The following is a 22465-nucleotide window of genomic DNA, read 5'->3' on the forward strand; positions in this document are numbered from 1 at the left end:
GTTTTCTTCGTTAAAAACTGATCTGTAGTGAAAAAAAGTAATTTTGCACCATTATGGAAAAGAACCAGAACATAATGTATTATCAAAGAGAAGTAATAATAAAACTCAAAGATTTTGACCAGGAAACGTAATGATTGACAGGAAGTGAGAAAACAAAACAATAACCTAAAGAGTAAAACATGATGAGAGGTTTGGAATCGTAATTACTATATACTAACTTTTTATTAATTCAAAACTTTTTATTAATTCAAGCTAGATTCGGTCCCAAATTTTGAGAGGCCTAATGAGACCCCCAAATACTTAGGGTAAACAATATGTAACAAGAGGTATGGGCTGTAAATATACCATGTTGGTCCATTACAAAAAAGTATACCGTGTTGGGCCGTAGTGGATATAATGATATTAAAAGTTAACATAATAATATTTATTGAAAAACATGCTCTAACAAATATAAAAATCACTACCAAACTTATTCATTACGTCACTAGACACCCAATCACTACCAACTTTAAAAATATAATAACTCTAATTAATAAAAGATCAAACTGGAATCCAAACAGGCTGTTCACTCTCAAGGTGGATTCTCTCTCTCTCTGTGCTAAGATCGAAAGGGGAAAGAGACAGAGATCAAAGATGGGTCAGAAGATCCTTGCCGATCCTCTTCTAGAGACCAACCAAGTAACTGTCGGAGAAACCAAGAAACAGAGAAGTAACCTAACCGTTACTCTTTCTCTGGTTTTGTTTCTATGTCTGGGAACTTCAGGTATGTTTCTGTACTTTCCTTTCATGGTCTGACACAACAAGCATAGTAAGCCGTTGACTATTTGCAACTGTAACAAAAGGTGAAGTGTTTTAATCTTGTATAGGTTTTTACTGCTTTACTGACAACATAACAGTCTGGTTGTCAAGTCTTGCAACCAATGACCACAGTCTTAGCCATGGAATCCATGGTGACGCGATCGAATCAGAGAACGGTGTTGTCGCAGCTGACGACGGTCGGTGCTCTGAGATTGGCGCTTCTTTCCTCAGAAAAGGCGGTCACGCCGTGGACGCCGCCGTAGCTACTACCTTATGCGTCGGTGTTGTTAATCCGATGGCTAGTGGCATCGGTGGTGGATCGTTCTTGATCGTAAGCTCGTCGGAAGATTCCAAAGCTGAGGCTTTTGACATGAGAGAAACGGCTCCATTAGCTGCTTTTAAGGTCAAAAGCTTTATCTTTTATCTTTTATTTCTTTACTAAAGAGTGTCATTTAACGTTATTCCCACAAATTAAGAAAACAATGAAAATTATTTATTATTTTAATAATTACTTTGTTCAAACAATAGTATTTTGAGATATATAAAACTATTTATAAAATTAAAGCATTTTACAACTTATATTAAAACTAAAATATTTATAAATTGTATTAGAAATATAAAATAAATAACAAGAAAAAATATTAAAATTACAATCTTTATTAAATGAATACTATAGCAAATCAACTGATGCAGGATATGTACAAGAACGATGCGAATGCAAAATCCACCGGAGCATTGTCAATGGGAGTTCCCGGAGAGCTAGCAGGACTTCACGAGGCTTGGAAACGTTACGGACGTCTTCCATGGAAACCACTATTCAAGCCAGCAATCAAGCTAGCACGAGAAGGTTTCATCGTAGCTCCATATCTAGGACGTGCCATATCAACCCACTCTTCTAAGATACTCAAAGACAAAGGCCTACGAAGCATCTTCTCAAGAAACGGACAAGTTTTGAAACCAGGAGACACTTGCTACAACCGGGAGCTAGCTCGGAGCCTAGAGACGATCTCCGAGCTAGGTCCTGAGGGGTTCTACAACGGGACAGTAGGGGAGAAGCTTGTCAGCGACGTGAAAATGGCGGGAGGGATCATAACGATGGATGACCTAAGAAGCTATAAAGTTCGAGTAACGGATGCAATGGCCGTGGACGTTATGGGATACACTATTCATGGAATGCCACCTCCTTCGAGCGGAACAGTTGGTTTCCCGATGGTTATCAACATCTTAGACAGCTACTCGGAGTTATACACTGCTTCGGGAAGTGATCTTGGTTTGCACCGTTTGATAGAAGCGATGAAACATATGTTAGCTGCTCGTATGGATCTTGGAGACCCTGAGTTTGTCAACGTAACAAACGCTATGAACCAAATGCTCTCTAAGCCACGTGCTGAGGAGATAAGGAAGAGGATCTTGGACAACACTACGTTCCCTCCCGAGTATTATTTGAGCCGTTGGAGCCAGCTTAGAGACCAAGGGACGAGTCATTTCTGCATTGTGGATGGGGATAGAAACAGTGTGTCTTTGACATCGACAGTGAACTACCCTTTTGGCGCTGGAGTTTTGTCTCCTTCCACTGGGATTTTGCTGAACAACGAGATGGATGATTTCTCTGTACCGGAGATCACTCCTGATGATCTCCCTCCTGCGCCTACTAACTTCATTGTGCCAAACAAAAGACCGTTGTCTTCCATGACACCTCTTGTTATCACCAAGGTTTAGCATCAACGTTCTTTTTGTGTGTTATGTCATCTGTAAACTCACGGGAACCTAATGCAGGAGGGTGAGTTGGTGGCGGTGGTTGGAGGAAGTGGAGGAACGAATATAATTGCGGCGGTGATTCAAGTTTTCCTTAACTGCTTTGTGTTGAAGATGAAACCTTTAGAAGCTGTGGCGAGTGCAAGAGTTTACCATAAGGTAACAAAAATGCGTATTATGATGTGCTTACTAGGCATGCGGGTTCGGTTAGTTTGGGTTATTTGGTTCTGTAGTTCGGTTCAACATAAATCTTACCAAGTTAACCAGAAATAAAGTTCAGTTCGGTATTCGGTTAGTTAGGTTTTTTAAAATCCTACCGAAGTTTTTGATTTTGATTACTTTGGTTAAATTCGGTTAGTTTGGTTATATGAATTTAAAATTTGGCTAGTTCAGTTCGGGTTTTTGGAATAGGTTGGGTATTTTTTTTTTCTAAAGAAAAAAACTGAAGTAACAGATTGCCGAACCGAAAACAAATCAAACCGAACTAATTTTGGATCGGTTCGGCGGGTTCAGTTCTGTTATACAAATGAAATAACGGAATGTTGTTGTTGTTGCAGTTGATACCGAATGTTGTTCGGTATGAGAACTTCACTGCTATTAACGGAGATCACATAGGAGTTAATAAAGATATCAAGATGTTTCTGGAAGAGAAGGGACATGAACTCGAGGAGATGTCAAGTGGAGGAGCTATTGTTCAACTTATTGTACAGAGTTTCAAGGAAGAAGAAGAAGATAAAGAGATGGTCACTGACTTTGGAAGGAAACTTGGTAAAGATTTTATTAAGAAACCAAAACCATTCAAAGGATTGCTCACTGCAGTTAGTGATCCTCGTAAAGATGGGAAGCCAGCTGCAGTTTGATTTGTTAACGTTCTCATTCAAGTCCCATTCTCCTATCATGATGTAAAGTCTAATAAGAAATTGAACCAAAACATTTCCTTATATATTTGTTCTCATAAGTGTAAATTACAGTTTGGTAAGAGCAAAGATCAAACCATAAGTTTAGTATATTATTATCACAATTATATAACCGTATGAACTCTCTTTCCAAGGAGGACATGTATATCTCTCTTTTGCTTGAAGAAAGATTATAAAACATTTTGAGAAGCTTCTATCAAAACAAAGAAACCTTACTTTCTTTTCAAACAAATGATTTCAGACAAGAGTTGTTTCACCAATTCATGGTACCTGCTTCACCACCCGAATGGTTTGGCTCGTGGTTATCATCGTGCTTCATGAAACTAGGCTGGTTTGTTGAAGACAAAAGCCTCGCCCACATTCTGTCAGTGATCACCACTTTGTTCTGTTTCTCCGTGATCCTCTACACATTAATTCAAAACCATTATTGTTAAAAATGTAAGATGATTTGATGATATAGGTTAGGTGCTCTGAGACTCACGTAGAAGGGAATGTAAGTATGTCTGCCATTGACAAGGCCAACGGTGAAGCCATTGTAACCAGCCATCACCCCATGAACCGCGCTTTGAGCTAATAGCGTGCAGCATACATTGTCTGATGCATTGCTCGGAACAGCCCTTATCATGTAAGTTGGACACGTGTTATCACTTTACTTCTTCTTCGAGCAAGTTAAAAGAAATGTGGACAAATTTGTTTAGTTAAGATGCTGAGGCCTAATTCCAAAATTTGATAATCAAGCCCAATTGTTCACATCCATCTTCTTCGAAAGTCTTCGTCTGTCTGTTCATATCCCTATGTCCAGCCGGCAACAACCTTACCGAATTATAACGTTTTTTGTGTCATTGAAACCTGCTCACGAAGTCTGGCCATTACCTCTCTCCTTGAAGCGTTCTCCCGAAATCCCTAATTTTGACTGCTATAAATAGGGATGCAGGTAGATCGAACTTTCCCTGCTTCACGCAGCGATCAATGGCTTTCAGAACTACAAAATCCTCCGGCCAATGAATTAACCAGGGTTTGCTGCTTCTAATCGCGTAGACAGGTATGAAAGTTGTATGTTATCTCTAAATTGAGCTGAACCTTATGTTATGTTGTAACAAATTGTACTTCGTTTTTTTAATATTGTGTTTAACACAATCAGTTGGTGCAGAAATCGCTAAATTGAGCTGAACCTTATGTTATGTTGTAACAAATTGTACTTCGTTTTTTTAATATTGTGTTTAACACAATCAGTTGGTGCAGAAATCGAAGTTTTTGTATACTTTGAAACAAGGAGTTAAATCAGGTATGTAGTTTTTGATCATGTTTTGTTTTCCTTTTTCTCTTTGACTGATTTCATTTTTGCTTCCTCGCTAGATCTGGGGATGAACCATTATCTGCAACTTTATAAAAAGATTTTGAATTGTTTCTGGGTCTATCTGTATCAGGAAGTATATAGAATCCGATGGAGTTGTTGATTCTCTCACCAGAGGTATAGTTTCTGTTTTTTTTTTAATATAGTCCACCCTTACCTATTGCAGATAGTTTTATTTTTGCTATCGAATAGTAGTTATGGTTTCTTTGAATGGGACGAATGCCTTCATCTTCTTTAGAGTAAGTTACTGGACATGTACTTGGTTTCTAACTTTTATATATTAGTTTCTAAGAGCCTACCATAATCTTTAATCCAGGTTTCCCCGTTTTTGTGATCAAGGTGCCAAAATTTATGAACTAAATAAATCCTAATATAAAATTAGGTTTAAGAGTAAATCATGTCCTCTACAAAATTGATGGAAATTTGGGTTTAGATTTTGAATCAGCTTTCCTTCTTAAAATTGGCTCTTAGTTTATGTTTGTTTTTCATGATCACGAATGCAGATTTAAAATGTTGCCTCTGTAAAATTTTGGACTCATACTCTATGATGCTTTGGTTTTTGCCAATCCCAGCTCTTGAGTGGTTTTTCTATGATCCTTCTTTGGGTTTGCTTCAGACTAATTCAGCATAAGCTAGGAGGTGCTTCAGTCTCTGACTACGAGAAGCTTCAAGCTTAGACGTTTGATCTTCAAATAAAATACAATGAGCTTTTAGCTAATCATCAGGAAACCCTCAAAGAGGTATCACATCATTGAACCATCTACTGTTGATTAGCACACGATTCCATTCTTATGTAGTTCCTTAATATTGGTTTTACTATAGTTTTTTCATCATCAATCAGCAGAGGATCGCTAGAGGCGAGGAGCTAAGTCCTCTCTCCCGAGTTTTTATCGCCTTCCACCGCTTCTCCCCGCATCATAGACCATTATCGTCGGCCGTTCAATGCCACGGCGGTGAAGAAGGTTAATAGTTGGGAAGACGGATATGGATGAGTTTGGTATGGGAAGCCCAACTGAAGCTTTCGTCCTTTCAGGTTTGTCTTGTGATGAAGAAATCTTAAGTCTTTATTGATCGGTAATTTGTGATGCTTGAGTTTCAACTTTGGTTTAAAGGCAACTGCAAATTCTAGGGACTTGACACGTGTAGCGGGAAGTTTCATCAGGAGGATCAGCAGCAGCTGTTGCAGAAATATAATGTATAGTGTCTCATGGTAGTGATACTGGTGGGAGTGTGAGACAGCTAGCTTCGCTTTGTGGTGTTGTGGTCTTAAGCCAACTTACGGTCGTGTCTCTAAGTTTGGACTAATGGCCTATGCATCTTCATTGGTTGCTTTGGCTCTACGTTTGCTGATGTTGGGATGCTTCTTCATGCTCTCTCCGGGTATGAGAGGTTTGAATCCACGAGTAGCAAACAGGTAAGGCCGGCTTGTGTTAGGTGTTGTGCATCGTAATATAGACATAAAGAAAGATCTTTGAAACCAAATATATCTTTTCTTTGTACATGATGTGCCTGAGTTCCAGTCCCAGTTTCTCTATACTAATTCTTTTGAATCCAAACCAGTTTGAAGGGAGTGAAAGTTGGTCCATCCGCGAGACGCTTGAAGATGGTGTTAATTTTGGAGTGAGATTTGCCAACTTAGAAGCATTGGGATGTGTACTGACAGAGGTTTTCTCTCTATCTCAGTTTTGTTTTGATTGTTATGTTATTTGCATAAAACACATCGAAGTCTAAGATCGATTTCTGTTGCCATTTTCACAGGTCTTCTTTCCGTCATTCTCTTGTGGACTACCAGCCTAATATGTGGTGCATGATGAGTATATCAATGTGGACACAGTTTTGGTGTAGAGGCAGAAGTGAGGATGGTGCAGCTGAAAAGAGTTCTTAGTGAGCATCTTCGCTAAATAATCTGATGATCTGATCTCATTTTGCTGGCTTTTGACTGATGTCATAATTTTCCCGTTCTTTTCTTCTTCCAACACTCTTATTATTATGCGAACGATCCCAACCCAAGGATGTTGCAGCCTCTATGTCTTCCCTCGAGAACCTTATTACGGTAATCATTACTTTATGTTAGGAACAAAGTTTCTAAAGAACATGAACACACGGTGATTTGGTTACTGTTATTATCCAAGCGTAGCTTACTGAGAATAACAAATTTCATGTAAGGCTCCAAAGTCAAAATAGTCCATGTCATCTGAAACAAAAAGAAAGATGGAAGATGTTACTTCTAATGCGTTAGTTCTTTTGTTTTCTAATGCATTGTACACAGTCCATATTTGAATTCATATTCTTAGAAGAAAAAAAATTAAAGTACCAAAAATTCATGAATAAACATACAAAATAAGAAATATCTATGTTTGGCATATAAAATCTAACCAATTGTCATCCTAAATATTATTATTTTATTTAATATCATAAATTAAAAGAAATTTATCTCTAATAAAACCAACAAACAAATAGTGAAAGTTACATTAATAACTAAAATCAGATTAACATTTTCAAATGCTCATTCAATGTAAGATGTTTCTATATTATCTTCTAATTTACAAAGATAATATTTTTTTGTTGAGCACTTAAAAAGATGGTCTAAGAAATGAATAAGCAAAGTTAAAAGGAAGTGTTTCATCGCTGTTCAAAGGGTCCAAAAAGATAAGACGAGGAAACTTTTTGTTACATGAACAACCTCCCACAACTATGTTTATGGAAGGAAATTTTTACCCTCAGAGACACATTTTGTCTTATTAATTTCACTGAGAGTCACATTGTGATACAACACACTTTCTTTATGCTAGGTTTACTAATATAACCCTCAACAAGAAACATCTTTACTTTTTCTTCTAACCAACCAAATTGATTTGCTTTTTTACTTTTTTCTAAAATACAATATTTTTTTTCTCTAACTAATAACCAAACCTTATCTCTTCAATTTATACAAAATCGTGAAAATTTTTTCTCCCCTGACATTTTCTAGATCCAGATGTTGAACTCAGACATGAGAGATTAAAGAGATTGAACCCTAACCTTCTCCATCTGAAATTGTCATTAATACTCTTTTTCACTTTTGTCTTTTCTCGATCTTTTTATCTCAATCTCGGAATCTCAATCTCTATTTCTCAATCTCAGAATCTCGATCTCTATTCCTCGATCTCAATCTCTCCTATGAACAAAATTTAGTCCCGTAAACGATGGAAGTTGCGATGAAGGCCGTGGTGTAGGAAGCAATGGATACCGCAATGGAGGCGGTGGTGGTTATGGAGGTGATGGTGGAAGGCGTGAGTGTGGATACAATGGTGGTGGTTGGTGGAGGTGGCTACTCAAGTGGAGGAGATGGTGGTGGATACAGTGGTAGTGGATACGGTGGAGGAAGCGATGGATACCGCAGTGGAAGCGGTGGTGGTTATGGAGGCTGTGCTGTAAGACGTGAGGGTAGTTACAGTGGTGGTGTAAGTGGCTCCACGCGTCTCCCGTCCACGCATCTCATGTCCACGCGTCTCCCATCCACGCATCTCTCATCCACACATCTTCCGTCCACGCATATTTTTTGTCCACAAAGTTCTTGGCTTTAACGAGATAGCTTTATCTAAATTTTAAAGTTCTTGGCTTGATTGAATTAAATCCACATAAATCCTCAAATTTGAAGACTATTGATGTTGAATTGCTTTTTATTAGTGTTTTCTCTTCTGGTTGTTGATGTAATCTTGCGCTGATCTATTAAATTGAACTTTTTTATCAGCAAGATTAAAGTCAGAAACCCGTCCACAATTTGTATATCCACAATTTGTTGATTCAAACAATATTATTCATTCTATATAATCAATATCAACCCGTCCATGATTTGTATATCCACAATTCATTGGTTCAAACGATACCATTCATTCTATATAATCAATATCAACCTGTCCACAATTTGTATATCCACAATTTATTGGTTCAAACGATATCATTCGTTCTATATAATCAATATCATTTATACAAGATGTAGATGTGTATAAGAGATATGTTCGTTAAAATTGTTCGTCCACAACTTGTTTTGTCCACAAACATTTATGTACTTATGTCCACAAATTTTCAAGTATCCATGTCCACAAACATTTTTTCCTTCTCATTAAGGGTAAATTTGTCAAAAAAACGCCTAGGCCCCACCATAAAGTGTGTCAAATGTGGAAAGTGTCTCTCAATGTAAAAGAAAGACAAAAAGTGTCTTTGGGTGTAATCAACTCCTAGTAATATATATTCCGTGTGGAAGTAAGTCTTTGTTTTCTTCCCTTTTACTTCCTTGTCATGATGGCTAAGTGGCTTACGAGCCAGCTCTGAAGCTAAACACTGTTTCAGATCAGACACGACCTGGTTCGTTTTCGGTCTATGGACTCCTCTGTCTTCAACGCAAGATATTACAGTCTTACATTACAACTTAATAAGGATAGAGATTGGTCGGTGACATGAATACTTAATGCCATATTTTTTAGATTAATACAGACTAATCCCTACTAGGAAAAGACTAGAACTCAGATCCAAACTCCTCTTAAATAAATAAATAAATAAAAACTAAAAACAAAGAGATGATTCATCAAAGTCTTAAACCTTAGAGCTCACAACCAAACAAACTGAGAAATCATAAACTTGGAGGAACTCAAATCTCTCTTTTTCTCACACCACATACTAATAACATTTTAATGCGTTTATTAATATCTAGGAGGTGGTGGTGGTGACGACATGGATCTTGACTGCATAAACAAGACCTTCCTTTCGAAACAGCTCGCACAAGAGACGATCTCCTTTCTTCAGTCCGTTTCTCTCGCATATGCGCTCCCATTTTTTGATAGACACACGATAATCCTGCCACGTTGCTACTCTCGCTTCTAGCATCCCATTTTCGTGGTTGTCAATGTAGTAAACGTAATCTTGGAACTTCAGGCAATAGTCTCTCACTGTTTGGCTAGGAACGCTCTGTAGTTACAAAATAATTAATCAGACAAATCTTTTAACTTAGAGAGTTTACAATTTAAGAAAATGATCTATTGCGGGGGCTTACCAGGTCGTATATCCTCTTCTTAACGGTTGTCTCAAAACATACATTATTGGGATCATCCAGATACACCTCTGGATTCTTGATTGTGGACGCTGTCAATAAAAAAAAACATTTTCAAGGATAAGTATTTATCACATATATAGGTTAAATAATGCTCTTATGGAAATGAGGGAATCAAAGCAAATGAAGAAGTTTTACGTCTCTTCCTAGACACTGAAAGAGAGCTGTTACTTGTTGAACCAACATTAGAGTTTACTGATCTGAGCTCTCCTGTAAAGAGTCAAGAGACAAACAAACACAGTTACGTATATTTATATAAAAACAAAAAGATCAGTGAAGTGATAATGTGTTTTTAGTTAAACCTTTCTTCCTTGAGTTTGTCACTTTTGGGGTCACGTCAAGGAGTGTGTCATCGTTAGGAGGAGAGTAGGAACTGTCACTCAAGCTGTCGGAATCTTCTGAGATGAACGAATCATCAGAATCTTGAACAACAACTCTCTTTTTTCCTGAATAAAAAAAACACAGCTTGTTAATATAATAACCAACCAAACGAAAGAGACTAAAGTGATTGAGAAAGATAATATAGAGTGTGTTTTAGACCTTTGCTCCTGGTTCTTGGGACTCTCTGTGCAACCTCAGGTTCAATGATGGTGGAATCCTCTGAGGTATAAACCACAAAAAAATATCAGAGCATTAAAACAGAGCTTCGTTGTATATATAAAAAAGCAATCAAACCAAATGACTTTAACTTTTAAGTGATGAAAAATGCTAAAGAGTGAGTGTTTTAGGACCTTGGTTTGTGGCATTGGGGACAGTCTGCGCCATCTCAGGTTCTGAAGAAGTGTTTGTGTCTTCTTTGTCATCATCATCATCATCATCATCTACGGATATAACTTGAGCAACAGCTCTGACCTCTTTACATGCTCTACTGCCACCATAGATGTCGACCGTGAAACTTCGAGATCCGTCATACACGAAAGTCAACACGTCTCCATCTCTAAGTCCGTTATCCTCCACGAACTTAGCCCACCCTTGTCCAAAGTACACCTCATCTCGCCTCTTAATCATAGCCACCTTCCAGAAGCATCCACCATCACTTCCTTGGAGAAGCGCTGTTTTGGGCAAAACAAGTGGTAGCTCGTCGTAATAGGACGCTGGAATCACCTGCACAACCGCAAACCATTAATCAAAAGCCAGCTTTCAAGATATATAAACAAGAGATCGAGACTCTAAGGTAAGACATGACTTAAGAGCCACCTAAACTCGTCAGGTTGAATCCTCTGAGCATAACGGAGGCTTTCCATACACAATAACAAGACTTGGTTTCATCTCAAGAGACGTACATACAGTTTAGAAAATCGCACTTTCCAGACCAAACTGATTCAAAGTCCATGACAATGACAAAAAAAAGTATAGGGAAGGAAGATGTTACCATGGATTCAGAGCTGAAGTGGGAGAGGAAGATCTTAAAGAAACCTGGGGGAGCCATTGAGAGAAGATGAAGAGTGAGTGAGAAACTGGAAACAGAGGAAATGTAAACTAGGGTTTATGTAGAAAGAGAGCAGCTTTGAATATGACTTATGAGTCAAAGTAACGATGAGCCACTCTCTAGTCTTTAAAGACAACAGTGTACTATATACTCTGCATGGGCCATCTCAGAAAAGTTTCAGTTATTTACTACTTTGATCCTCAGATAATTTTCAGAACAACCCTCTAACTTCTAATAAATTTACGGTCAAAGACAAAAGTAATGAAAAAAACAGAGAAGCTTTTGCGTGTTGGAGTGGTCAAAGAAACGATCGCCTAGTACGGTGCCCATCTGATACGGATGCTACTCCCACCTTTTTTTTCTCTGCCATCTCTCCAGTTACCTTTTTGATATAAAGGAATAAAAACTTACTATTTTTAAAATTCTTTACATATATATCATAGCAAAACACACAAACGAATTTATAAACTAAACAATGGAGTGTTAAAGAAATTAGAAGCAATCTGATATGACCACATAAGCTAATGACGTGTTAAGTGAGAAGCTAATGATGACCTGTCACCTGCAAGTGAGGAGAAGAAACGGTTACACTAAGGAAGATAGTATAAATAGATGGAATTGTAATTGGGAAAGTTAGTTGGTTAGTTAGAGCCTTGTGGCTTTGGCTTGTTTCTCTTAGGAGATTCAAGATAGCTTTCTCTCTGTACTTTCCTTTTGTAATTCCTCTGTTCTTGATAAGAAAGTGACATTGTTCTTATCAAATTGGTGCGGTGAGCGTGGATCGAACACGCGAACGGATTAAGGAAGAAGACGATCGCGAACGGATCAACGATGAAGACGACGTATACGCAGACGATCGGCGATTCACCGGAGCTGTGTTGTGAGTCGATTACACCAACGGATTCATGGGAGACGAGAATTGATGCTACCTTCGACAAATGGTATCACAGAATCAGCGAACTACTAGATACACACGATTCGAAGAAAAAGGAACCAGTCGCAGAGAGATTCGTGGAGATTCCTGTGTTCTATGGTGATGATGATTTGCGACCATGGATGGATTGGATGGAGAATCGATTTGCGTCCGAAGATTTCACCGATGATCAGAAGATGGCGATGGCTTGCGGTTTCATCAGAGGAGATGCTGAGTCTTGGTATTACAAGCAAATCTCACGGTTTCCTTTTCTAGAGTGGGATGACTTGAAGAGAGCGATGTTGATTCAGTTTGGAAACCTTGGCGATTCTGAACGCATTAACATTTGCTTGGATCTTAAACGATGGTTGTATGAAGAAGAATCTCAAGCTACGTCAGGAGAAACCTCAAACTCAGTAGCAGCAATGGAGTCCCTTGATATGAAAGCCGAGATTATATCCAACTCAGTTTTTCTTGCAACAGAAGTTATTGATACAAAGTCGTCAACTCAAACGATAGAAGTTGTTAACGATGGAGTGATTCAGAGGATGGGTGAAGATGATGAAGAGTTGCAGAAACCACGAGCATTTGTTTCACTTGAAACAGAGTTGCTTAAGAGACAAATGATTCCAGAGGAAGAAGAGCTTGATTCACATGAGCCAACAACTTCAACCTTGCCATCTGATTGTGTTCCAGCACCTGCTCTGGTGGAGAATTCATTCGTTGAGGACCTTTCTTCAGTAGTTTGGGTGTCTTCCGAGGACTCAGTGAATCAGTTTCAGTCCTATTCTGGCCTTGTTGTTGATACTCTGTCTTTGGGTTCTGACAGTGGTAGGTTATATGCTCATCAAGATGAAGCAATCTATACCCTCACAAGCTCTGAGATAGAGGACTTGGTACAAACATCAACATGTGTAAAAGAGAAGCTACATGTACAAAAATTGTTTGTTCCAGTGCTTAGAAGGGTACAAGGCAAGAAGAAGAAGCAAAAGTACCAGAAAAGATGGAAGTTTAAGTTCAAGAAGAGATCATGGGAAAGAGTGTTCTTCCAAGAGCTCTTTGATGAATTTTCCGTGGGTTTTGGTTGTGGTAGCTTATGGGAAAGAGTTGAGTTGCTGACAAGGCCAATATATGTCACTATGAGACGTTTTGCACACCAATTATTCAACAAAATGTTTTTGGACTTGAGAAGAGAGAAGATACAAAATGTGCAGAGAAAATTACAGAAATCATGGAGGTTTAAGTTCAGACGTAGGCCTGGATTGCACTTGCAACGTACATTGGCAGACAATCCGTTCTTATGGCATGGTTCTGAAGCAGTGGAAACTCTTTCACAATTTGGGTTTGGCATAGTTCAGCTCTGCCTTATGAGCAACAGAGTGACGTGGAGGAGACACGAGACTGATTCTTTTGAGCCTGTTTCAGCATGTAGGCAGTGGAGTGGGTTGAGTTCTGAATTTTAGGATACAGATTTATGGAGCAGACATTCTGGAACTATGACTGAAGCTTATGGTGCTGTTAGGACTGCTGTTGTGATGAGTGAAAATCACATGTTACTGCTACTGTCCAACTTGTGGAGGCAATCTTGTGTCAAAGGCTGCTTAGCTACACAAGGTAGCAGCAATGATTGGTTGTTCTGTCCACTTACAGCAGACACATCAAGCTGGTGCATTCGAGCTACAACAGGTTCCATATCACAGTTCATGCCATTAGATAAGGATGGTGCTGATACTGATTTGTGGTTGCAACTTGACAAAGACATGTTCCGTGAGAAGTTTCACCTGAAGCATAGGTGGAAGAGTAAAGTTCTACATCAGAAACTCATGATATATTGGAAGAAAATCAAGGAAAGGGACGGGTTTGCTAATGCGGAGACAACACGTTGCAAGCTTGATGCAGTATGGACAGACGGTGTGGGCATGTTGTTACAAGAACGTGAAGTTGTTTACAAGCTGGATCTTAAGGCTACTCATGTTAGAATGGTGGAACAAGTTTCATCAGAACAGATGCTACAAAGTCAGGTTCAAAAACAACAAAGGAAGAGAAAGTTTATGAAGTGTTGGATGTTCAAATACAGGGAGACAAATATACAACTTGTATTCTTGGAGTTGTTGGAGGTGGATTCACAAGCAGTGGCTGTCATGAGTTCTAAAAGACACTTGCATCAGTTGACTATGGCTTGCTACAGGTGTGACTATCACAAGCTGATTTTTCTGTCTGAGCCGAGCCAAGAAGAGCATAACGATCAACTGGAATCTGCAGATTGTGGTGTCACAAACCCACAGTCGTATGAGTTGAAGCAGTGTAGCTACAGTGCAGCAGTTATTATGGTGCTTCAGAACAACAATACTCCTTATGGTACTGCAAAGATACTTGTACTAGCGCTAGAATCTGTTACACGGACTGGGTATAAAGCTGCTTGAATTCCGGTGTTGCTTGCTAGGTTTCAAAGCACACAACATCATTCTGCTATGTCACAGCTTATGGTCATGTTTCTCAGTGAGCTGTCTACACAGGCTTCAGATGAATTGTATGACATCAGTCTTCATCGAGGCCGCAGATGTATCCACCGGATGAAGCAGATCACAATGCAGCACAGACGTCATGATGCTGAGGAGAAGAGTACATGTCATATCAGCTTGAGGGCAAGCTGAGTCTTCACAAAGGGGGTATTGATATGACCACATAAGCTAATGACGTGTTAAGTGAGAAGCTAATGATGACCTGTCACCTGCAAGTGAGGAGAAGAAACGGTTACACTAAGGAAGATAGTATAAATAGATGGAATTGTAATTGAGAAAGTTAGTTGGTTAGTTAGAGCCTTGTGGCTTTGGCTTGTTTCTCTTAGGAGATTCAAGATAGCTTTCTCTCTGTACTTTCCTTTTGTAATTCCTCTGTTCTTGATAAGAAAGTGACATTGTTCTTATCACAATCACATACATGAAAACACACTCAAAAAAGCATAAACATATCATTTTAATACTACTACCCTGAAGATCAGATTCAAGTTTCTGGCGAATCACTCCTAAGCTGTTCAATGGGGTATAGTTTGACGCATGTGAGGATCATTTATCAGGTAATAAGGCCAGTTTGATAATAATTTTGACATGTGTGTCTGATCCATTGTGAGAGGATTTTAATTGAGGAGGATAATGATATGAATCTCCCTCAAAGGACAAAGTAGTAACGCAGAAAAACAACGAGTAACAAACGATTCAAAAATTACAAAAACACGATAAAATATAAAAATATATGTAAACAAGTCAAATGTTGAAAACATTCAAGACGATGATGATTCTTAAAGTTCCGCTCCAGTTTTTAATTTTGACTCGGTGATCCTTTTATATATATACATCGCATGTTCTTGTTTATCATCAATGCATACACAGATCTGCTCGACCAAGTCCATAACCTGCGGTTAAATCAAGCCGTCGTGTTGCATCAGTTAGAACATCCATCGTGTATTTGTTTTGGTTATAGAGATGATTAAGAGAAGTGAATGGAGACCTTAGAGGGCCATCTCAGCTTGTAATGCAGCGAGTTCTTCTTCCTCAGCTGTCCGCTTAGGAGCAGCAGGACGGACGGGTTGACGCCCTGGAACTGAAGGCATTGGTGTCGGCTGAAGAAGTTGTTCTTCAAGCTCTGCACCTTCTAGCTCTTCAAGCTCTGCTTCAAGCTCATCCTATTATCAAACAGAAGAAGTTTATATATCTCAGAGAAAGATACATTAGCTGGACGAAAATAATGATAATGTGGGGGGTTAAAAGAGAGTTTACCTCATCGAAGTCAGCAGCAGCACCGATAGGAGTAGACAATGCTTCTTGGATCTGTTTCATGTTCTCTGTCTGCTCATTGATCTCGTCCATGGTCTTGTCCACATCATCAATGTTTCTGTTTTAAAAAAAAAACAGTGTGTTTAAGAGTTTAGGCACTAGTAGAGGTGTCAACTGGGCGGGCTGACCATGGGCTAGCCCAGCCCAATTCATTTTGGGCGGGCTATGGACATGCCCAATTAATAAATGGTCCAACTGGACAAAAGACCAATTTGGTACACGGTCCAATTGGGCGAAGACCAAATGGACAATGGGTGTCCATGGGCTTCTTAAAATATAATTTCATGAGTTTAATAAAAGAAAACATAACTTTACAATTTAACCAAAAAACAGTTTTACCGTTAAAATAAAAAATTAATGATTTTGACGGAAAACGTAATTCACAGTTTTGACGGAAAAATGTATTTCATAAATTTGGCGGGAAAATTTAATTTTTCGGTTTTGGCGGAAACACACACAATTTCTCGGTTTTGGCGGAAAAATGCAATTTCTCAGATTTTGGCGGAAAAACATAATTTCTCGGTTTTAGCGGGAAAATGCAAATTTGCGGTTTTAGCGAGAAAACACAATTTTTCGATTTTGGCGGAAAACGCAATTTCTTGGATTTTGACGGGAAAATACAATTTTTCGGTTTTGGCGGAAAAATGTAATTTCTCAGATTTTGGCGGGAAAATACAATTTCTCGGTTTTGGCGGGAAAACACAATTTCTCGGTTTTGGCGGGAAAACGCAATTTCCCGGTTTTGGCGGGAAAACGCAATTTCTTGGTTTTGGCGAAAAAACACAATTTCTCGGTTTTGGCGGAAAAAACACAATTTCTCGGTTTTGGCGGGAAAATGTAATTTCTCGGGTTTGGCAGGAAAACGTAATTTTTTTGATTTTGGCAGAAAAACGTAATTTCTCGGTTTTGACGAAAAAAAAAAAAATCGGTTTTGGCAGAAAAACGCGATTTCTCGGTTTTTGCGGAAAAATGAAACTTTTTCGATTTTGAGAGGTAAACATAGTTTTACAGTTTTGATAAGAAAAAAATTACTTTTATAATTTTGGAAAGTAAACATAATTTCAAAATTTTAAAAATAAAATCTAAACTAATAATTAAAAAATAATTATAAATATTATTGGGTGTCCATGGGCATGTCCATTTGGACATGGTCTCTATTGGTCTTGGACATTTGTTGGACCATTGTCCAATATGGACCACCCATTACTGCCCAAAACTGAAATGGTCCAAATGGTCATGCCCAATTGGGCCATGGACGGACCATTTGACAGCTCTAGGCACTAGAAACGTTAAAAGCAGTAAGGCAATGTTGAAAATGTGATGAACACAAGCTTACGTAGCTTTCTGCATGGCTTTCATTGCAGAAGCTCCACTCCGCAACGCATCAACAGTTTCGGTTGTTGCTTTTGCGCCTTCTAACATTATCATCTGTACGAAGAAGAGATATAGGATCACGATAAATTCATCTACTACTAACAATAATAAGAAGAAAAAGAAAGGAAAAAAAGCAGACTTGATCATGAATACGGAGCTGGAAGTTGCCAAGCTGTTCGACTTGTTGCTCATACAACCTCTTCCTTTTCAAACACTGTATAGCCGCTGCAACAAAGATCAATACAAGCTCTTTAGATTGTATATACAAAAAAAACAAGAGTGGGGGGTTGTTGTTGTTACAGCGTTTGTTTTTAGCACGAGTGTACTCTTTAGCTTTCTCAACCTCTTGTCCAGCTTTCTTCAAGAGCACTTTCTCCTTCTTCTCTAGCATCTCAAGTGTCTAAATCAACAACCATTGCGTAAGTAACAATACACAACTGACAACTAACTAGGATCTAAATCCCTAATTCGATCACATATCATTCGTCAATTCAATTCAAAGTCAGAATCTTTTCGTCTATAAGTCTCAATTGATGACGGTGAGAAGAAGCGAAAATCGAAATTGATACCTCGTTGAGCTTGTCTAATGTCTGGAGAGCATTACCCTCATGCTTGGGCTTCCCAAATAGCCGATTCATCATCTTTGCTTCCTTAATTCAATCGATTACTAGATCCCCACCCAAAAAAAACCCTAATTATGAACCGATTGATCGATATATTGATTAGACCACGCAGATGGAGAAAAAAATCAAATACCTGGGAAAAATCTGGATTTCGATTAAAAAAATTAGAAATCTTCGGAGAGATGACTTTCTCAGGTCAATTAAGATCGAAGGAAGCTTACTTTCCTTTTATCTACTACACGCGTTGAATTTATTATAACACGTGGACAGTTATAATTGGTTGTCCCTAATATTAATCTTGCAACGAGTCGTACTGGATTGGTGGTTAACCAAAATTCTCAATTAAATTTAAAACCCAACCCACTTTTACCATTGTACTATATAATTGGGCTTCTGATTCATCAAACAATGTCCATTTTTTTTTTTGAGCATTACATGAGGAGGAAAGTTCAAGTTATTTGGGCTATGAGAGTCTTCAAACGGGCTGACTCCTCCGATTTTCCTAACTTGTAAATTCAGGGCCCATTGTTTTACATTTATGGATGTATCATATGGCTAGAATGACATTTACGAACAATATAACAAGACAAATATGGTGTATAAGAGCATCTCCGACCCATAGATATTTCCATCTTTATAATAACATTTAGAGGTGAAATTACTCCAACCCACCTCTATTTATTCCTCTATAATAGAGATCTCTATTTTTTTCTCTATTTATAAAGGAAGAAATAGCATTCCTCTATTTTTTACTTTACATTTAGAGATTGCTATTTTAGAAAAATACATTGGAGTATATCCCATCTTTATTATAGAGTTCCTCTATTTTAGAAGTAAAAATAGCAAAATACATTGGAGATGGTCTAAACCTCTACATCTTTGACTAGAAAGTAGAGTATTTGGTCATATTCATTTCGCTGTTTTTAGTTAGATGTTGACATGTTTTATATATTGTTTGTTTTCTTATATCCTAAGCAATGAATCAGTGACTACATTATGTCTGTTTTGTAGTCGTTTGTCTAACTTGTTAATAGATTTTCAACAGCTAAAGATCAAAAATTTCAGATTAGGAATTATTGTTGCTAGACTATGTCGAACTAGTTATTAATTACAAGGAAACATGATGAGTTTATCATTGACACGTATTTGTTAAACCAGCGATAACAACACAAACATACGGTTAATTTCTCTACTTTACCAAAACTAGATTGTTATGATCTCTGATTCAGGTGTAGTAAAAACATGAAATGGAACCTTGGGGCAGTATAATGTGTATGAACATGTAAACCATGTGTATTAACTTCGCGCCTTCCTTCAAATAGAACCTTATACGCGAGTTTGTGGAGAGAGAAACAACATTAAAGTTCCAGATGGAATCTAACTCTTAAAAGTACTACACACTCTACACATATTAAAACGAACATTAGCATATACTCTTTCCTATGTGTATCATAGTCGGCCATCTGCTTTTCCTTTATGTTTTCCCCTTCCCTAAAGGTCAAATTGCCCTTGGTAATATCACGAGGAGTCAAATTAGTGAGTCTACATATTTCAAAATAAGTACATGTGAACCGATGAAAGAAATAACAAAAGGTCTGAGAAAAGGCCCTAAAAAGAGCAAAAAAGGGAAACATGTGGAGAAAAGAGTTTCCCACAGGCAAGTCATGTGTTCATAAATCATACTTATGACATCTCCTTAATATGCACTGATATTTTTATCATATATACATGCAACTTGCCATATACCAGTATATATATATATATTAAATATATTTTGTCAGTCTTAAGTTATCAAAAGTTTATAAATTTTGTGGCAGATGCAAGTTCTAGATTTTTGAGAAGTGAATTGTCGCACTAATTAAAGTGATTCGATTGTATGATATGATGAGCATTTATCTATCTAGGGGTTAAATAGATTGGTCTAAGTTTGGATAGATCATTTTGTAGATATCAAGTTTAACTTTCATATAATGGATCATGTAGTTGTATATGTATGACATGACATATGCATAGTTTTATACAAGTCGATCACTATCACACTCTAGTGTTACCTAGATTATAACATTCCCCCTTTTATAAACCCAAATAAACGTATGAACATGTATGAATCTTGATTTAACTAGTCTCAAAATCTTGTCCAGAATCATGTTAGCATGAAAGTACGATCACCAGTAGTAACTTAGATTACTTTGAAATTTAGAAATTTTAGATAACATTTTTGTGGAGTATATTATCTTAAAATGGGTTCATGTCACCTCTTGATTATTTATTTGGGGGGAGGGGTGTTATAAGACAAAGATGGGTATGAGATTGTGAATGTGCTGGTTATAAGGTGGACAAATAAATTAGGGCGTTAACCAAACATGTTTGTGTAGGCTCCCATGTATGTGCATGTGTTTTGGTCTCTCATGGCATGGTGGTCTGGTTTATGACATTTTGGTTTTATTCTGTATTATTTTTTTTTTGTTGGGGGTCTTGTTATCACATGTTTGTCTACTATTGGATATAAGCTGGGCTGGATTGTTACCATAAATGGAACCCATGTGATGAAAAGATAGCTTGTGCATATATCATATAGTTCGAGTGACTAGATATTTATATGTATAATATACAGAGAGGGTGAGTTGGTCTACTAAGAAGGATAAGCTATAAAATAACTTTGACTTATAGATACATTAATAAACATATTCCAATTGTAATATTTCTACATATCGTTATGTCAAAAACGGCATCCACCAAGCTTCTTATAGATGGATCGGTCCCCAGTTAGTAAATTCGATAGCTTTCAATATTATTTTACATTGTGCACCGAGGTTTTTGCATAATTTTTTGGAATGTGAACTAGTTTAACAGCATTATAAGCGCTCAGAATGTCAAATATCGAACATGGTTAACAATGAGCTGTCACAAACCAATCTTATTATAAACTAAGGTTTCGCCCAAGATATTGCATATTCTTAAATTGAAAAGCACTCACAAGAATGTTTTTTTTCACTCACAAGAATGTTAATTATGTTTATCTGCGTATAATTATATATTCTATATATTCTAGAAAATAAATGCACATCTATAAACTTAGCATCATGTTGAAACGTTTTCTTGTGTTATTAAAACTAGACAGCACGTCTTTTTTTGTTAACTAGTATATTAAATAAAGTTCCGCAAATATACTAAGAACCTAAGAACATCTCCGATGATAAACTTTATTTTTTTCTTTAAAATATAAAGTTTTTCAAAAAATGAAGAAGTATGTTCTCCAATAGTTTACTTCATTTTTTTCTTAAAAGGAATATTCAAATATATTATTTTCACTTTTATCATTATTTATCAATAACACTTTTTACTTTTGCTAGTTTACTAATTTTACCTAGTTATTTTATTTTAACAATATCTCACCAAAATTGCTAATTAGTATAAAATAAACATTATCATATAATATAATTAGTATACATAGCATAAATAAATAACACAAAAACGCTAGATTTTATAAGGAAGCATGAGATGTATATTTTTCCCACATATGATCAATTAAATTGTACCGAAGAGTGAAATGCCTTTCTTGATCTTTAATTCTTCTAAACCGAGCAAAACAATTCTTGAAAACGAATATTATCATGTTTTTCGATATCAACCTCTGGAAGTGGAACTTCCACCAACTTCAATTGGAGCATCAAGATCACGTTTATCTTCAATTATCATGTTATGTAGAATTATACATGTAGTTATTATGTCATGTATTTCGGTTTTTATATTATTTATGTAATTTTGTTTCATCTAAAATATTAGTAAAAAAGAAAAAAAATATGTTTTTAGTTTATTTAATATTTTAAATTGATTGAATAAAAATAACAATATAAAACATTAAAATTAAGTTGGTAATATTAGTTCTTATAGGTTATTTAAGTAAAAACTAAGAACATGTTAAAGTTAAAGGACCAATCTATAATTAAAAAAATGTATCTTCAAAAAATGAAAAAGAAATATTAATAAAACAAAAAATGAAACAAAAAGTGGAAAATAAAACTTCATTGAAGATGCTCTAAGACATAGCTCGAATGAAATACATGTGATAAAACTGGTAAAGACATACTTTCCGGAGTCAAGGACTCAAGAGCCCAAACAAAAAAATTTAAAACAACAATAAAATCTTAAACAACAAGACTATTCATGAAACTCAACTTTTTTTTTTATCGTTTATTAGTGAGAGAACAAAAAAAAAACAAAATAGAAAGAAATGAGATAGTAATCCCAAACCAAAATGTCAAAAGCACCGTATAAGAAAATCTTTTGTTTAACCCTCGTCTCAAAATAATCAGAGATACATCGAAGCTACAAACTCAATCCGTCCATCCCATTAATCAGAATATCTATGGATATCTT

At 36.9% G+C, this 22465-nt stretch overlaps 5 protein-coding genes and 1 long non-coding RNA gene across 33 annotated transcripts; 3 read left to right on the forward strand and 3 right to left on the reverse strand.

Annotated features, from left to right (window-relative positions):
- The first annotated feature begins 488 nt into the window (after window positions 1-488).
- On the forward strand, window positions 489-3560 carry LOC106396328 (glutathione hydrolase 3). The gene is made up of 5 exons (XM_048781546.1): window positions 489-763; window positions 867-1201; window positions 1492-2511; window positions 2575-2712; window positions 3111-3560. The coding sequence occupies exons 1-5, from the start codon at window positions 634-636 to the stop codon at window positions 3411-3413; spliced, it is 1926 nt and encodes a 641-aa protein (XP_048637503.1). The 5' UTR covers window positions 489-633; the 3' UTR covers window positions 3414-3560.
- LOC125609938 (ATP-dependent 6-phosphofructokinase 1-like) lies at window positions 3474-4110 on the reverse strand. Its single transcript, XM_048781562.1, has 2 exons — window positions 3952-4110; window positions 3474-3873 (listed from the first exon to the last, which is right to left on the reverse strand). Exons 1-2 carry the CDS (start codon window positions 4093-4095, stop codon window positions 3724-3726), a joined length of 294 nt encoding a protein of 97 aa, XP_048637519.1. The 5' UTR covers window positions 4096-4110; the 3' UTR covers window positions 3474-3723.
- On the forward strand, window positions 4109-7079 carry LOC125609942. Of its 28 annotated transcripts, none has more exons than XR_007340018.1 (8): window positions 4114-4512; window positions 4612-4755; window positions 4898-4941; window positions 5328-5564; window positions 5647-5857; window positions 5954-6238; window positions 6385-6489; window positions 6583-7079. It is a non-coding gene; the product is annotated as an uncharacterized LOC125609942 (long non-coding RNA). The 28 variants fall into 28 exon arrangements; XR_007340007.1 differs by having other exon boundaries at window positions 4704-4755; window positions 4827-4941; XR_007340011.1 differs by having other exon boundaries at window positions 4713-4755; window positions 4827-4941.
- A 2262-nt stretch (window positions 7080-9341) lies between these two features.
- On the reverse strand, window positions 9342-11451 carry LOC106374436 (B3 domain-containing protein At4g34400). Its single transcript, XM_048781555.1, has 7 exons — window positions 11286-11451; window positions 10645-11017; window positions 10454-10513; window positions 10216-10359; window positions 10052-10123; window positions 9857-9945; window positions 9342-9771 (listed from the first exon to the last, which is right to left on the reverse strand). Exons 1-7 carry the CDS (start codon window positions 11340-11342, stop codon window positions 9514-9516), a joined length of 1053 nt encoding a protein of 350 aa, XP_048637512.1. The 5' UTR covers window positions 11343-11451; the 3' UTR covers window positions 9342-9513.
- Window positions 11452-12143: 692 nt separating this feature from the next.
- LOC106362857 lies at window positions 12144-15058 on the forward strand. Its single transcript, XM_022715624.2, has one exon. The coding sequence runs from the start codon at window positions 12174-12176 to the stop codon at window positions 13716-13718; it is 1545 nt and encodes a 514-aa protein (XP_022571345.2). The 5' UTR covers window positions 12144-12173; the 3' UTR covers window positions 13719-15058.
- A 350-nt stretch (window positions 15059-15408) lies between these two features.
- On the reverse strand, window positions 15409-18379 carry LOC106366584 (vacuolar protein sorting-associated protein 32 homolog 2-like). Its single transcript, XM_048781560.1, has 8 exons — window positions 18219-18379; window positions 18032-18129; window positions 17763-17862; window positions 17602-17687; window positions 17425-17516; window positions 16032-16146; window positions 15763-15937; window positions 15409-15667 (listed from the first exon to the last, which is right to left on the reverse strand). The coding sequence occupies exons 2-7, from the start codon at window positions 18101-18103 to the stop codon at window positions 15764-15766; spliced, it is 639 nt and encodes a 212-aa protein (XP_048637517.1). The 5' UTR covers window positions 18104-18129; window positions 18219-18379; the 3' UTR covers window positions 15409-15667; window position 15763.
- Between the last annotated feature and the right edge of the window lie 4086 nt (window positions 18380-22465).

This window comes from Brassica napus, chromosome A1, assembly GCF_020379485.1.
Source record: "Brassica napus cultivar Da-Ae chromosome A1, Da-Ae, whole genome shotgun sequence".
Taxonomy (NCBI): Eukaryota; Viridiplantae; Streptophyta; class Magnoliopsida; order Brassicales; family Brassicaceae; genus Brassica; species Brassica napus.